The sequence below is a fragment of the Ictidomys tridecemlineatus genome, chromosome 13, assembly GCF_052094955.1.
Source record: "Ictidomys tridecemlineatus isolate mIctTri1 chromosome 13, mIctTri1.hap1, whole genome shotgun sequence".
Lineage (NCBI taxonomy): Eukaryota > Metazoa > Chordata > Mammalia > Rodentia > Sciuridae > Ictidomys > Ictidomys tridecemlineatus.
The window spans coordinates 23078137-23092355 of record NC_135489.1 but is presented as its reverse complement, the minus strand read 5'-3'; the positions used below and the strand labels follow the sequence as shown (position 1 = coordinate 23092355).

At 50.5% G+C, this 14219-nt stretch overlaps 1 protein-coding gene across 4 annotated transcripts in view; it reads left to right on the top strand.

The window, feature by feature from the left end:
- Mapk4 (mitogen-activated protein kinase 4) overlaps nt 1-14219 on the top strand; it is a 145972-nt gene that overhangs the window by 84365 nt on the left and 47388 nt on the right. For 3 of the 4 annotated variants that reach the window (XM_040273101.2, XM_078030037.1, XM_078030035.1), the window contains exon 2: nt 9391-10787. In XM_040273101.2, coding sequence (XP_040129035.2) covers nt 10242-10787 — 546 coding nt within the window. In that variant the 5' untranslated portion in view covers nt 9391-10241. Of the gene's footprint in view, nt 1-6470; nt 6672-9390; nt 10788-14219 lie in introns of all 4 variants that reach the window. The other variant, XM_078030036.1, reaches the window with a different exon arrangement.

Genomic DNA, 14219 nt, shown 5'->3' with positions numbered 1-14219 from the left:
CAGAGAATCTCGTTTGTTGGGCTAGCGTGCTATGGTGTGTGGGTCCTGCTGCTGCTGTGTTGAGGTTCCAGCATTTTCTGCAGTGAAGACTATCAATGTGTGAGTCTGAGGCTTCCAAACAGTGAGGATGGTCAGCGTGTGCCTAGTGCTGGTGACAGAGGTGGGCTGCTGCCTCTGGGATGGAGTAAAGCTTCCCATGGTCTCCTCTCCTGCTTGCTTTCTTCCCATTACTCTGCCATCCCCTCCCCACTCTCCTTTTCTCTCCTCAGTCCCCCTCTCTGATCTCCTTGCTCTCTGTTCCACCCTGGGTCCACACCCTGGCTCGTATCTGTGGGATTCCGAGGGTCTGGTTTCCTGCAGATACAAGTAAGCATGACTGTCCCCGTGCTGTGATCCCCTCACTGCCTTGGTTACCCCCGAACAGACAGAGGCATCTTTTGCACCTGGCTCTGCTCAGACTAAAATGAAGCAGAACTTGCCTTACCCAGCAGACCCTGGCTTGATCCCACAGAGACCAGGTACAGTGCAGAACACCAGCCCTGCACCTCCTCCACTGGGGCAGGTCCTGTTTGCCACCCGCTCCTGGAGCAGTCCTGGGGTCCAGCTTGGCTCTCCTGTTTGGAATGGTGGCAGTTGATGCCATATTGTCCATAGTGACTTTTCCATGATAACAAAGAATTATGCAATGATTTCAGGAGATTCACTGCCCTGGCCCTTTTATACTGGCCAGTTTTTGCCATTCATAGCTCTTAGCCCATGGACTCAGGGTCCCCTTCCTCACTTACGGATCCAGGAGGTCATCCTGAGATCCATAAAATGCCTTGATGAGCCTGCTCCAAAAAGAGGTACCTCTGAAGAACCTGGCCCCCTCTATTCTAGTGACCAGGGAGGAGTCCTTTCCTTCTGACGGCCTCCCTTTCCTCACTTGGCAGTGGAGGGGGCCTCAGCTCCTGTGTGATTACTGGGCCCTCAGCTGCACTGATCTGACACCTGAGGACCTGGACAGTCACCTTTCTCCAAACAAAACCAAAACCAGCTAAGAATGCACATGCCCAGGGCAGGAAACCCAGTGTTACATTAAGCTGATTTTCGGTTTCCTTTACCTAAGAACCTGCAGTAGGTTGAGGCCTCAGCCCACCTCCCTGGTCTGCTTGCCCTCTTGCTTTCTCTTCCGCCCTCCCTCCACCCCCTCCCAGGCAGCAGAGCCTCCTGTGCCTGCCTTATGGTTTCCTCCCGCCGAGGACCTTATCTGACAGCTGGTCACTTCCCTCCTCCTATTCTGTATGCAGTAGAGTCTGATGACTTCCCATGGGGCCTTGACCATGCAGATGGAGAGGCCTGTGTGTGTGTGCATGTAGAATGCCTCCCAGGCTTTCAGGGGACGCACTGTTCCCAAGAGGCTAGTGGTGTTCCCTGGTAGCCCTCCTGCTCCAACAAAGGAGCCAAGGTTAATGCAAGCACAGAGCCCCAGGTCTCCTTCCAATAGGCCATGCCCCGGGATGTGCTTCTCTGGCACATGGTTCTGACTCTGGGTAATAACCTACCAGTGCAGGAGGTGCTCCCAGAGGACAGCAGGCCCGGGGACACCAGACACGTGGCGACAGAGTTCGTGGGTTAGAATAGAGCAAGTGGCATTGCCAGAATGGACTTGCTTAGCCAGGTGGTGACTCTTGGTGGATTTCTTCCTAGACACAACGTTCTAGGTCACATGTCTCAGCACGTTCTGGAAGAGAAGGTCGAGGTCATTAACCCAAAGTTCCCTCCAGGCTCCTGCCTCCACTCCCCTCCCAGGCAGCAGAGCCGCCTGTGCCTGCCTCTTGTCCTTCTGCCCCTGGGGACTGCCTCATCTAAAACCTGGTCACTTCCCTCCAAATGAGGCTCAACACACACACAGTGACTGGGGGGTCAATACTGCTCACTGTGAGAAGCGACTTCCTGTTGGAGTGTCGAGTCATGCCCTGGAGAAAGGGGAGCCCTGAGAAAGGGGAACCCTTCTGATCTCCAGGGTCAGTGGCTGTTGCTAGGCAAGTTGTCAGTGTTGATAAAGTTGAACTGCAGTCCTGTCACCTCCAACTTATGTGTCTACTTTGGGTGGTGCATTCGTACCCGCAGCCCATTTCCTTGTCCTGGTGAGGAAGGGGCACGGGGGCTATTCCCACTTCACAGAGATGAGCCCTTGGCTGGAGAGCTCACAGCAGCAGCAGGGCAAACCCAGGCCTCCTGGCTCCAGCTCTCCTCTGCTGTGACAGCCCCATGTGGCCCAGGGATTGCTGCTGTCACTCAAGCTGTCAGAGCACCTCTTCTGCAGCTTGTGAACAGGGAGATGCCATCGCCAGGAGAGGGAAAGCTTTTTTCTGCTCTAGGAATGATTCTTTGGTCTGTGAGCACAACCTCTGGACGTGATCAGCCTCCCTGGGAATAGCAGGAGATCACCCGGTGCACACACTCGCTGGATAGTGGTCCGGCGTGCCCAGTGGGAAGTCGAGAACTCATGAACCTTAGAGGATTGAATCTAGGATTTGAATCAGATAAGATTTGTGAAATTCTCGGGTTTCTTGGCCTTCCTTGTGGGGAGGAAAAAAGTATTCCATATTTGAATGGATGGTTGCCTGCAGCGTGGGGCTGCTCAGGACGCGTTTTCTCTGCTCAGTTGTTGTTGTTGTTGTTATTATGATTATTTATTTATTAGTGGTGCTGGCGATTGGACCCAGGGCCTTGTGCATGGTGTTATTACTTATTAGTGAGTCCATGAGGGATTAGGCACTGGGAATAGATGAGGCACAAGATAAAGGAGTCCCAAGTTTCTGGGAACATGGAACACTAGCAATACACGAGGCTATAATAGAGAGGGACAGGGGAACTCAGCCCAAACAAGTAAGCTAGTCTGGGGAGGCTTCCAGGAGGAAGGGACATTAAGCTAAGACCTAAGGGGTGGGTAAGAAGCAGCCAGGTAAAGAGGAGGGGAAGCTTTTGACAAAAGGAACAGATATGTGAAGGTGCAGAGGCAGGGGAGGGCAGGTCATTTGCAATGGACTGAAATACATCTTGTGTGACTCTGGGTCCAGAGGCTGGAGTCACCCGGGAAGGAAGTCACTCCCTAAAGTGAACTAAGTTCCTTCTCCAAGGAACTGGGAAAACTAGGAAACAAATGTCAGCTCTCACAGGTGGCCAGGCTGGAAGTGCTCCCTAAGAGGCACCTCGCTGAGAGGGTGCACTGGTGCTGGAACCGAGCCTGGATCAGGACCAGGCTCCGCCTCTTCATAGTGTGTGACCTTGAACGGTCACTCTGACTGTTTGCAGAGGAAGAGGAGGAGGGGATTGGAGCAGCTCTGTGACCAGGCTCTGTGCTGCGTGTGTTCATGGGGTGGGAACGGTGACCTCCTCACCGTGCTTCTGTGAAGGGCCAGGTCAGCCATCCTTAAATGCATGTGACTACGCGGGCACCTAGTAGGCCCTGGTCAGTGCTGTCTGAGTCGGACTGTGTGCAGGGGGAGCAAGGGGGGCACAGTGCCAGAAAAAAAAGGAAAGAGCAGCAGCAACAGAGCAGAGGTCAGAGTCAAGGTAGGAATGCAGCCAGCCCCGGTGACCAGCATCGGCCTTCTCTAGGGAGTGCAGTTGGAGAAGGATTCTGATTTTCCTAGCTCATCAGGATAGAGAGAGTGATGGTTCTCAATGTCTGCCATAGGCACAGATGGGCTGGCAGTAGTACATATGACACACATTTGCCATTTTTGGTCTAAAAGTTACACAGTGCTGGACTGGATGTGAGGATGCATGCCTATAACTCCAGCAGCTAGGGAGGCTGAGACAAGAGGATCGCAAGTTGGAGGCCAGTCTCAACAACTTAGCAAGGCCCTGTGTTAAAATAAAAAGGGCAAGATATGTAGTTCACGGAGTTAAATACTCAGCACCTTAAATAAATTAATTAATTAACAGGACATAATACTGACTCCTGTGGCCATAGACAAGACTCTTTAGTGTCTCTGCCATGGGCTCACCCTGCAGGTAGGGAGTCAGGGTCCTACTGAGGGGCTCCAAAGTTTGGTGGGAAAGATCAGGTCCGAATGCTGAGCTCCTCCAGGGCAGGGACCCTTTGCTTTCCCACAGTGGCATGTCAACGTGGGCTCACAGAGGCCTGTGGGCTCTGCTCTGCAGGTGCTGAAGCAAGTGCGAAAGATTAAAGATGCAGGCTGGACCTCTGGGCAGCCTCTCTTCAGAGCAGCCCCACAAAGCCAGCCCCACAAGGGGCCCAGCCTGATTAGCTGCTGAAGTCAGAATTGCTCTGAATTAGATTCTAAAAGAAACGGCCATCTTCGGCTATCCCAAGTTTCCTGCCTTTCAAGAGAGGGAATGAGAAGTTTCACCTTGAATCTGCAAAGGTCAAAGGTAGATGTCATTTCAGATCATCAGGACTGAAGCCCTCTGGTGCACCCCACCTCCCCACGCCCTCTCAACCCGTGGGCCAGAAGCTGGATTCCCAGCCTGTGGGCTCTGCAGGTCCCCCTGGGCAGCTGGTGTTGTCCCTGTGATGACCAGCTCCCAGACTTCATATGCGGGGACCAGACTGCTCCCCTTCCCCAGCTTTGCCCATGTAGGGGCCGGAGCTCCGATGAGACAGCCAGAATTTCTCTCCCTGCTATTTTAGTGTTGGGAGCCCTGGGAAGCCTTTGTTCTCCCTGTCTGGTTACGTAATGTTGGAAAGAAAAATCAGCACAAAGCCTGAGAGAGTCGAGTCTTCCGCAAGAAGAACCCCCACCCCACCCCCAGGATCTGATCTTCCTTCTGCTCTCTGCTGCTTTCCTTTAGCCTTCACCCGGAGATAAAGACACAGGGTCCTCCTGTTTCTCTCTTGGTGACGTCCCCACAGGCATGTTCTCAAGGAAACTGGTGTCAGGGAAATGCAGCCCAGGGTGGGTGGCATCACTAATTTCATTGAGCATTTGCACTCACTGCCGAATCACAGAGACCTGACAATTTCTCTTGGCAAGAAAGCTGGAGGTAGGTAGTTGCAGGCATGGACCAGCTCCCCAGGGTTGTCAACAGGTCACTTGCTCATCTGTCAACTCTGGTGCCCCGGCTTTGGTCCCCAGGCCTTTCCCTACATGGTCTTAACATGGCTGCTGTGGCACCAACATCACTTCCTTTATAGCTGCATCCACAGTCAGAAAGGAGGGTTTTCTGTTCTTCAGAGAAGGAAGGTTTTCCCTGAGCCCTTCCTGCCCAACAGACTTTCCCTTAAGGCATATTAGCAAGAACTGGATCACATGACCCCTGAGCCGGTCCCTACCAAAGGGGAATTGCATTATTTCAACTGGTTTAGATTCTTCTATGGAGGTGGGTTTGAGAGGTGCCAGTGCCCTCTAGGACTTTTGAAAATGTGTGACGCAGGGACTAGGGAGTGCTACTGGTATTTAGTAGGTCAAGACCTCTCCTGTTCAACTTTTGGCAACACAGCACAGTATGGACCCACAAAACAAAGGAAGAACTGCTGATCCGAGGCAGGAATCATTGTGTGATCACATTTGTGAGCTTATAGGAGATCTTTCTCCCCATGAGCCATCAGCTCCTCCTCGTTCCTGTAGAATAGAGGATGTTCCCATAGAACTTAGGGCAGGAATTGACAAACTAGGTCCCCATGCCAAATCTGGCCCACCACCTATATTTGTAAATAAAGTTTTATTGAAACACATCTGTGCCTATTAATTTAGGAATTCTCTATGACTGCTTTTGTGTTACAAAGGCAATTTTGAGTAGTTGTAACAAAGGCTACCTGTCCCACAAAGATTAAAATATTTAGTTTATAGGAAAAAAATCCCTTTATAGAAAAGTTTACCCATCCCTGGTCCAGAGGACTTCATTCACATAGACTACAATGATTTGCATCATGAGCCTTGGAGTCAGTCAGACCCAACTGTGATGTGAATGGCGCCACCTAGAATTATGCAGTGCACAGCCCATTCAACTGTAAACATCAGCCCTGCCTGAGAATTTACTGCTGGTTTTTGGGTGTTCAGGAGAGGAAAGAAAGCAGAGTCTGTGAAATGTCAGCACCTCACCGGGGACCGTATTTCCTGCTGAAAGTTGACAGCAGGAGCTTTGGGAGGATCTGAGCAGGCAGAGAGGTGAGTCTAAATTTAGACTTTCCAAAGCTGATTTGTAAACCAGAACCCCAGGAATTCCAGAAAGGGACAGTTGGCACACATCATCTTGTCTCTGATTTGCCTCCACATGTTAAAAGGCTGGATGAGTGAGAGAATAATTAATCAAATAAGCTGTTGCTAAAATCAGTGAGAAATCAGTTGAGGGCTGAAGCTCCATCGTTGGGAGTCTGGGGGTAGAAATTTCTATTTCCTGTGTTTTATACGGATGCTTGCCGTGGAGTCCTGGGATCCCTTGCAATAGACACTTGCATTCCTCTTGCTTGGTGTCTGTCGATCATAGCTGAACAGGTGACCTTTCTGTCTCCACAGTGAATGCCAGCTGCTTGGGTTTGAAATCACACCTGTGACTCAAGGCAGCTCGGAGCCACCACCTCCAAAAGGAGAATGAATGACTGGGTCTTGCTCTGAGCAGCTGCATTGCCCGGAGAGCTGCTGAGCCGGCTTTCCTGCCCCAGGGGCACATCCAGATGCAAGCCTGCTCCTGTGGGGATTGACGGCCCCTGACTCTAGGTATATACCATGCCAGAAGTGAATCGCTAACACGGGACTTAGAGACAAGATATTTTGTCTATCGTCTCTCCTGTGGAGCAAGGCAAAGGGTTTACAGTACAGTAGGCATTACGGAAGAACTGGAGAAGGAAAGAGAAAATGAAGAGGTTTGAGAAGAGATAACAATAAACGTGGTACGCAGGCCTTTCTAATCCACAGTTGTTCTCTGTGCACCACTCTGTGCACTAGATTTGTGAAGCCGAAAAGTTTAGTTTATGAACAGGTATAAAAAGCTAGATAACAGCCCAGATTAGTATATAGTAAATGTCAAATACGGGATTGACATGATGAGCACCACCGGGGCTGAGAAAAGGAGGAGATGTCACTGAGAAGTGGGATGGACACTTCAGAGAGGAAGGGAGACTTCATTTGGATTCTGAGTCATGGGTAGGATTTCAACAAGTGGGGGCGAAGCAGGAGAGCATTTCGGGAGCTAGGAAGGCACAGGCAGCGAAGCCAGGCAGGAGTCTCAGGAGGAGGGTGGCGGGCTGTATGGAGCCCAGGGTGACATGCTCCCTGCCCACTCAAGCTGACTGCATGTTGGGAGAGCATATTCTCATGGTCATGCAGAGACACATACACACAGAAGGACAGTTCCTCCCACACAGGGGAGGAAAAGGAGAGTTTAAAAATACACAGAGCCTCTCTTCATTATTCACAGATTATCTGCATTGCAGCGAATCTCCAACAAATCCTCCTTCCAGCTGGCTTGTGATGTCATGGGTGCCCGGTCCCTTCTCTGTTTACAACCCAGTGGGAGCCGGGAGGGAAGAGAGCTCAGGCGTCTCTCCTCATAAAACAAATTGTGGAATTGTCTCTCCTTGCTGTGCCCTTGGGAACCAGACCGGGCACATGGTAGAAGCTGCAATTGAGTCTTACTTCCCTGGTTTGGGCTGCAGGAATCAAACGGGTAGAACAGGGGATGGGGAGGGGGCTCTCTGGTTCCCCTGAGTTAGGTAGCCAGGAGGACTTCACTAGCATTGTCGGAGACTGTGGCCCAGTGGGCGGTCCTAGCCCACAATGGCTAGGTGTCCTCAAAAGAGAGAACGTCAATCTGTGAATCACATGTTTATTGGCCCTCTCTATGCTGGAAACACAGGCTGAGGCGCACTGAGTCTCAGTGTCCTCACCTGCAAAGTAAGAAGTGGGACCAGAATTGATGTCTCTGGGAAGAGATGTTCTTAGCACAGTTTTTCATTAATGGGGTTGCTCAGTAGCATGGTCAACAAATACTGCCCACTAAAAGCCAGTAGTGACTCCTACTCAAATAAGCCAAGGAAGGCAGTACCATTCCCTGTTAAGGACATGGGACTTGTTCACCAGGATTGCTTCCCAGTCTGGAATTCTATAAGTCTGTGATTATTTTGCTGCTTTGCCCAACAAAAACTGCAGAGCAGAGTGGCTGAACAGTTGAGTCATCAGAAGAGTCAGGACGCTTCATTAGATGTAAGGGAATGTTGGACAGCAGCAGTCACAGGTGGCATCTGTGGAGGGCTCACCAAGTTCTAGACTCTTGGCAAATTCCCTTCCTTAGAACTCCTGGGTGGGGGAAGGCTCTGATTATTTACTATTTCTAGTAATCTGTGTCCCTGAGTTTGGCCCCTCAATTGAGTTCACAGTTGTTTGGCTTCGTTCATCATTTGCAGAGTTACCCAGAGTTCAGATGGAGAAGTATCCCCATGGTGGGGGTGGGGAGCAGGGACTGCAGTGTCGTGAGAATGAAGAAGAAACAGTCCAGCCACATTCAGTCCTTGGAGCTGGACACAGTGTTCTTTCTGTGTCTATTGACTTTATGAACTTAGAAAACCTGCCACTCTCTTGGAACCCTACCATGTAGCTTTTGTTCAGAGTCCTGAATTGACATTGCTAGGTTTGCAGGGTTTTTGTTTTTTTGTTTTTTGTTTTTTTCTCCCCACTTAGTTCCTATGCCTGTAATTTGAGTCAGTGACCACCAGAGGGGGGCAGTCAAGCTTGGATTTAACCCATCACTGAAGAGCTAGGTTCCCGTCATCTAAAAGAATATGTAGCTCACGGTTTCAACCTGATACAGCACAGGAAAATCTGTGCCCTAGTTTCTGGGCTAAGTTCCTTTTTGTGGGTGGGAATATAGTTTCCTTGTAATTTTGTATGTGTTCTTCTGCCACCTACATGGAAAGCGAGCAATACCAATGTCATTATATCTCAGTCCGCACCCAATTCGCTCTTAAAAATATTCAGATATTTGCAAAAGAAGGAAGAAAAGGGACTCACGTAGAAAAATAAGATTATTGATTCAGTCCTTTATTTTCGGTCTGCAACTGGTTCCTTTTGACTCTCCCACTTCCTAACTAGCACTGAGGAATATGTTTGGAGAGCGTCACAAATTAATTTCACAAAGGTCAGGAGGGATGACTGCCGCCCATGGTCTGTGTGTGCTAACCTTGGGGGAGCAGGTGTTGACATAAAAGGCATGCCATCTGATGGTCTTATCAAATCAGCCCGTCTTCCCTCTCTGCCAGGAAGCACAGTACACGCAGCAGGAGGAGCGGCTGAGCTGTGCAAGGCCGGAATCCCCTGAGCAAGCAGTGTTTCAGCTGGCTGGACAGATCAAATAACACTTGGGCTGCTTAACAAAAGACGCAAGTGGGAAGGTGTTGGAAGCTGGAGTGTGGAAATTTACCCAACCTTGTTTCTTTGACAGGGAAGGCGACTCGCTCTGAAAGATGCCCTGTTCCTGCAGCCCCTCTGTATGCAGGACGATCGTCTTGGTCAAGGTGGCATGGCTGAGTGGGTGAAAGAGGATGCAGCCCACCCAAGACTTCGGAGGATCCAGCCTGGCAGCTGAGCTCTCCTTGAACTTGGGACGTCGGTATAAACTGCCGTAGAGCTCACCAGAGGCATTTGGCTTTCTCTAGCTTTTTTTTCTCAGGACTCCTCAGGCTACTTTGGGTTTTGGGAATCTAAGGGGAGCTGGCAGAAGTAGAAGGAAGCCCCTAGAAGCCTCCAGAACCCCTTGACGGGATCCCTTCCTACTGCTCAGAACACAGAGGGAGGCTGAGCTTGGGACCCTCAGGTGAAGGAACGCAGCTCAGCTCATGACTCCCCTACGTCAGCCAGAAAGAGCTGCTCGTAACAGAGAAGGATTCAAAGAGGAGAGTTGCTGCACATTTTACTGAGATCCATGGTGACAGAAAAACATCACCTCCCTCCAGATAATCAAACCAGATTTTCCTTCTAAGATGCTAGATTTTAAAGAAGCATGAGCCACTCTAAGCATCAAGGAGGGTTTGGGAAGCATAACTGTTGGTGGACAGTCCTCCCAGAGCCAGCAAGGAAAGCAGCCTGAGCCCGTTGCTGTCCATCTCTGTGAGCAGGGACCTGCACCGCTCTTGCCTCCAGACGGCTGGTGGCAGTGACCTCACCAGGAGCAAAAGCGTCCCTCAGCTGTGGGACTTGGCAGAATGAGGAGTGCTGGGGAGGCCACCAGCTGGGACTTGGCCTTTCCTGACTGCCCCTTCCTCACACGGGCAGCTCCAGACCACTGAGCCAACAATGGCCGAGAGAGGAGACTGCTTTGCCAGCGTCTACGGGTATGACCTGGGCGGGCGCTTTGTTGACTTCCAACCCCTGGGTTTTGGGGTCAACGGGCTCGTGCTGTCAGCCACAGACAGCCACACCTGCCGGAAGGTGGCTGTGAAGAAGATCGCCCTGAGCGATGCCCGCAGCATGAAGCACGCTCTCCGGGAGATCAAGATCATCCGGCGCCTGGACCACGACAACATCGTGAAGGTGTACGAGGTGTTGGGACCCAAGGGCACTGACCTTCAGGGCGAGCTGTTCAAGTTCAGCGTGGCCTACATCGTCCAGGAGTACATGGAGACCGACCTGGCGCGCCTGCTGGAGCAGGGCACGCTGACCGAGGAGCACGCCAAGCTGTTCATGTACCAGCTCCTCCGCGGGCTCAAGTACATCCACTCTGCCAACGTGCTGCACAGGGACCTGAAGCCCGCCAACATCTTCATCAGCACAGAGGACCTCGTGCTGAAGATAGGGGATTTCGGGTTGGCGAGGATCGTGGATCAGCATTATTCCCACAAGGTATGTCTGGCTGAGTGGCTGCTCCCTGTGGCCCTTCAAACGCGCACATTGTTCCATAGGGTGTCCTTAGATTCTTGACTGTGGTCAGTATGGAGGGGAGGCTGGAAAGTTCTAGAAAGATTCCCAGGCCTGAAAATTTGTTGGTGGAGATGTTGCTCCTCATCTTAACTCTGCCACGTGGCCATGACCAGTAACTCTGGGCTGTACAAGTAGAAGGTTGGACTAGACAATTTCTAAAGTTTCTTCTAGCTCCAGATTCTATGGCTTTGAAATCGTGTGGTTGGTGAACTTGTCTGTAGCATCCCCTTAGCTCTGCTGTCCCCATAGCCACTTCATCTCCCTGATGCCTTCTCAGGACACCCCCTGAGGCTTCCCACCCTATGAGCCTTATACTACTTTCATCAGAGCAGACCAATTCTGTGTCCCTTTCTCTCCGTCTGTGGATCAGGGGCCCATATAGCCAATGTGATAAACTAATGCTCATCAGAAATTATCAGCCAGCTAATTCCAGGGCTCCCAAGTTCTGTGACACCCTCATCCCTCAGTGGGAGAGGAAAGCCATGAGGGTCAGGATGGTTCTATTAATATCCCCCATATTGCATAACTAAATGGTCCCCAGCTGCAGGGAGTGGAGCTGGCCTGGCCACACGGGTGGGGACACATGTCACACTGACCTTTGTTCTCATGGCCCAAACCTTCTGAGCCTCCCTGACCCACTCTTTCTTCAGGTGCTGCTGGTTCTCTGACATTTTGTCTGTTTCCCCACCCCAGGTTCCTGCCACTCTGGGGCACCTGTGAGCCCCTTGGGGTGAGCATATCACCAGGGACCTCTCTACAGAGCATGCAGGAACAGGCTGGTTTTCAGCCTCCTACTGAAACCTTTATACCTTGAAATTTGTCATTTTTAGAAAAATTTGCAGTCCTGGAGATGGAATCCAGGGCTTTGCATTTGCTGGGTGAGCACCCTAATACTGAGCTGCACCCCCAGCCCTGTACCTTGAAAACACCCCTTAGGAAGCATTTGCTCCATAATCTGTTAACAGCCAAAGGATGGGGGTGGGTCATGAGTAGTGAAGGTGGCTCTGACCTTGAACGTGCAGCTGTCCCTCTGAGGCCTACTCCTGAGCTCTGTTCCCTACATAGAAAGGCTCCGATCTGCCTGCAGCAGCCGCAGAGGAAGGGCATCACCAGCAAGGCGGGCAGGTTTCCTGTGACACCTGCAGATTTCAGAACCCAAAGCAACCTAGCTGCCTCTGGGTCAGTGGTGCCACAAATAATTTTGTCACCTTAACCTTGAGTGTGTCCCGTGCCCCAACTCCGGCAGCTGAGACCTACTTTGTAGGTAGGAACGTCCACGGTAAAAACAAACATAAGACAAAAACAAAAAACGTATCCTCTCTTGTCTTCCTAATGTCTGAACAGGTCTCCATGGTCCTTCCAAACAATAAAACCAAAGGTTCAACCAAATCAGTTTTTATTTGATTAAAAAACAAAAAACAAAAAAAACAACAACAACAACAAAAACAGAATCCTCAACATTTGTATCTGGGACGCACAGAAATCACTTCTACATTGGAATAAGCAGTATATATGGGAATCACAGTATGATGCAAGAGGCTGATTTAGTAGTGTTATAGGGAAAGAGCTTAAAATGGCACATAGTAGGCTTTCAGTAAAGTCAGGAAAGATGGTTTGTCGTGGTGAAGATTGCTGTAGTAATAATTCTTAGGAGTTGGCCCAATGTGAGAAAGAACCACTGTATGAGCGTCAGGGCTCTGGGCTCCCTTCTGACCTTGAGAGGTTGAACATGGATGGCCACTGACCCTCTGGAACTGCAGTTGCCCCATCTTTGACAGAGACAGCAGTCCATACCCTGTCTACCCCTCTGGGGCTGTGGTTGAGAATCAGAATGGACCAGGGTGTAGAAGTCCTTGGGAAGCAGTAAAGGAGCACATGCATTCATGTCATGGCTGTTTGCTGAGCACCCAGCAAGCCCAGTGCTGGGGCCAGGGACAGACGAGGCTCCAGTGACTGTCCACAAGAGTTGTGCTTGGCACTGTTGCCTGTCACTGCCACTCCCCCGGGGACTTTCATTTTCCCGATGCAGAGGAATGTAGATATTCTGACTTAACTCTTGTCAGGCTCTCTTCAAGAAAATTAGCTGTAGGAGGTTAGAAAAAAATAATTGGAACCAGTTACTAACCCAGGAGGAGCTCCGATCTTCCCCACGCCCTGGGTTTGGCAGGTGCCACCCGCCCCTACCCCTTCTCCTTCAAAAGCTTTCTGCTTTTAACTTCCTGCCCTCTTCTTCCCCCGGGATGATGAAAGGGCTTTGTAGTTGGTGATTTTATTTATCCAATGTTCATTTAAATCAGTTCTCATTTAATCCTCATAATGCTGTGAGGCACTTAGGGCAAAGGGCCCGTTGGGAAATGGACAGAAATGACTTTCTCGGGTTTACCCGGCTGGCTATGGCAGATGAATCCTAGAACTGAGGTCTTCTCGGGTCCTGTTGTGGGGACTGTGACTGTCCCCACAAGTCCTGCATACTCTTCTTAATGAAGTCTTCCCGGTTCTGGGTTGGAAGTAATCTCGCCTTCCTCTGAACTGCCCTATATCTTTTCCCCATGCTGAAGCCTCTATCTTCTACACTAATGGTTCTTGACCCCATCTTACGGGTATTTGTGACTGTATTTGTTCTCTCCCAGGTGGACAGTCACTTGATTCTTGAGGGCTGTCTCTTGATCATATTGGTTTCCCCCCATGGAGTCTGACCACTGGGCCTGTGGCATGGCTCCCTGTTGATCTTGTGGATTGTATTGAGCAGATGGAAGAATCGTCTTCTATCAGAGCTTTGCAGATAAGAAGCCGACAGGGGAAGTAGCCCTGCTCAAGGTCACGCCGTGCACACGGAGCCTCACTTCTCAGTTGTTCTAGTTGCCAAATGTGGATAGTCCTTCCCATTCCTCTTCTCTCCTAGAATTCTTGTTAGAGTCAAATGAAAGTGTGGAGGTCAGATTGCTTTCAGACGTTCAAAGGATAGAATCCCTAACAGAACTATTTGCCTGGTGACACCAGGCAGACACACGCAGGTCAGCTTACCCTCCACTGAGATGTGGACCCAACTCTTGACATCATGGCCCAGGGATGAGTCATGAGGCCCTGGTTTGCGACCCTTTCTGCCCCCCTCAGCAGGCCTACTGATGAGTTCCTGTCATTTCTATCAAGAAGAGACAGCTGAATGATCAAAGCATGCTTTTCTTTAAATTGGTCCTATTAGAAAGTAGGTGATCTCAAAAGAAAAAAAAACTAAAAGTTCACTAAGCCCTGTGCAAATTAAGAAATGTCAGGAAACCCTCAGAGAGCAGCCAGAGGGCCCGGACTGTGTGAACTCATCCCTGTGGCCTGGAGAAAGCCCACTGTTTATCCTGC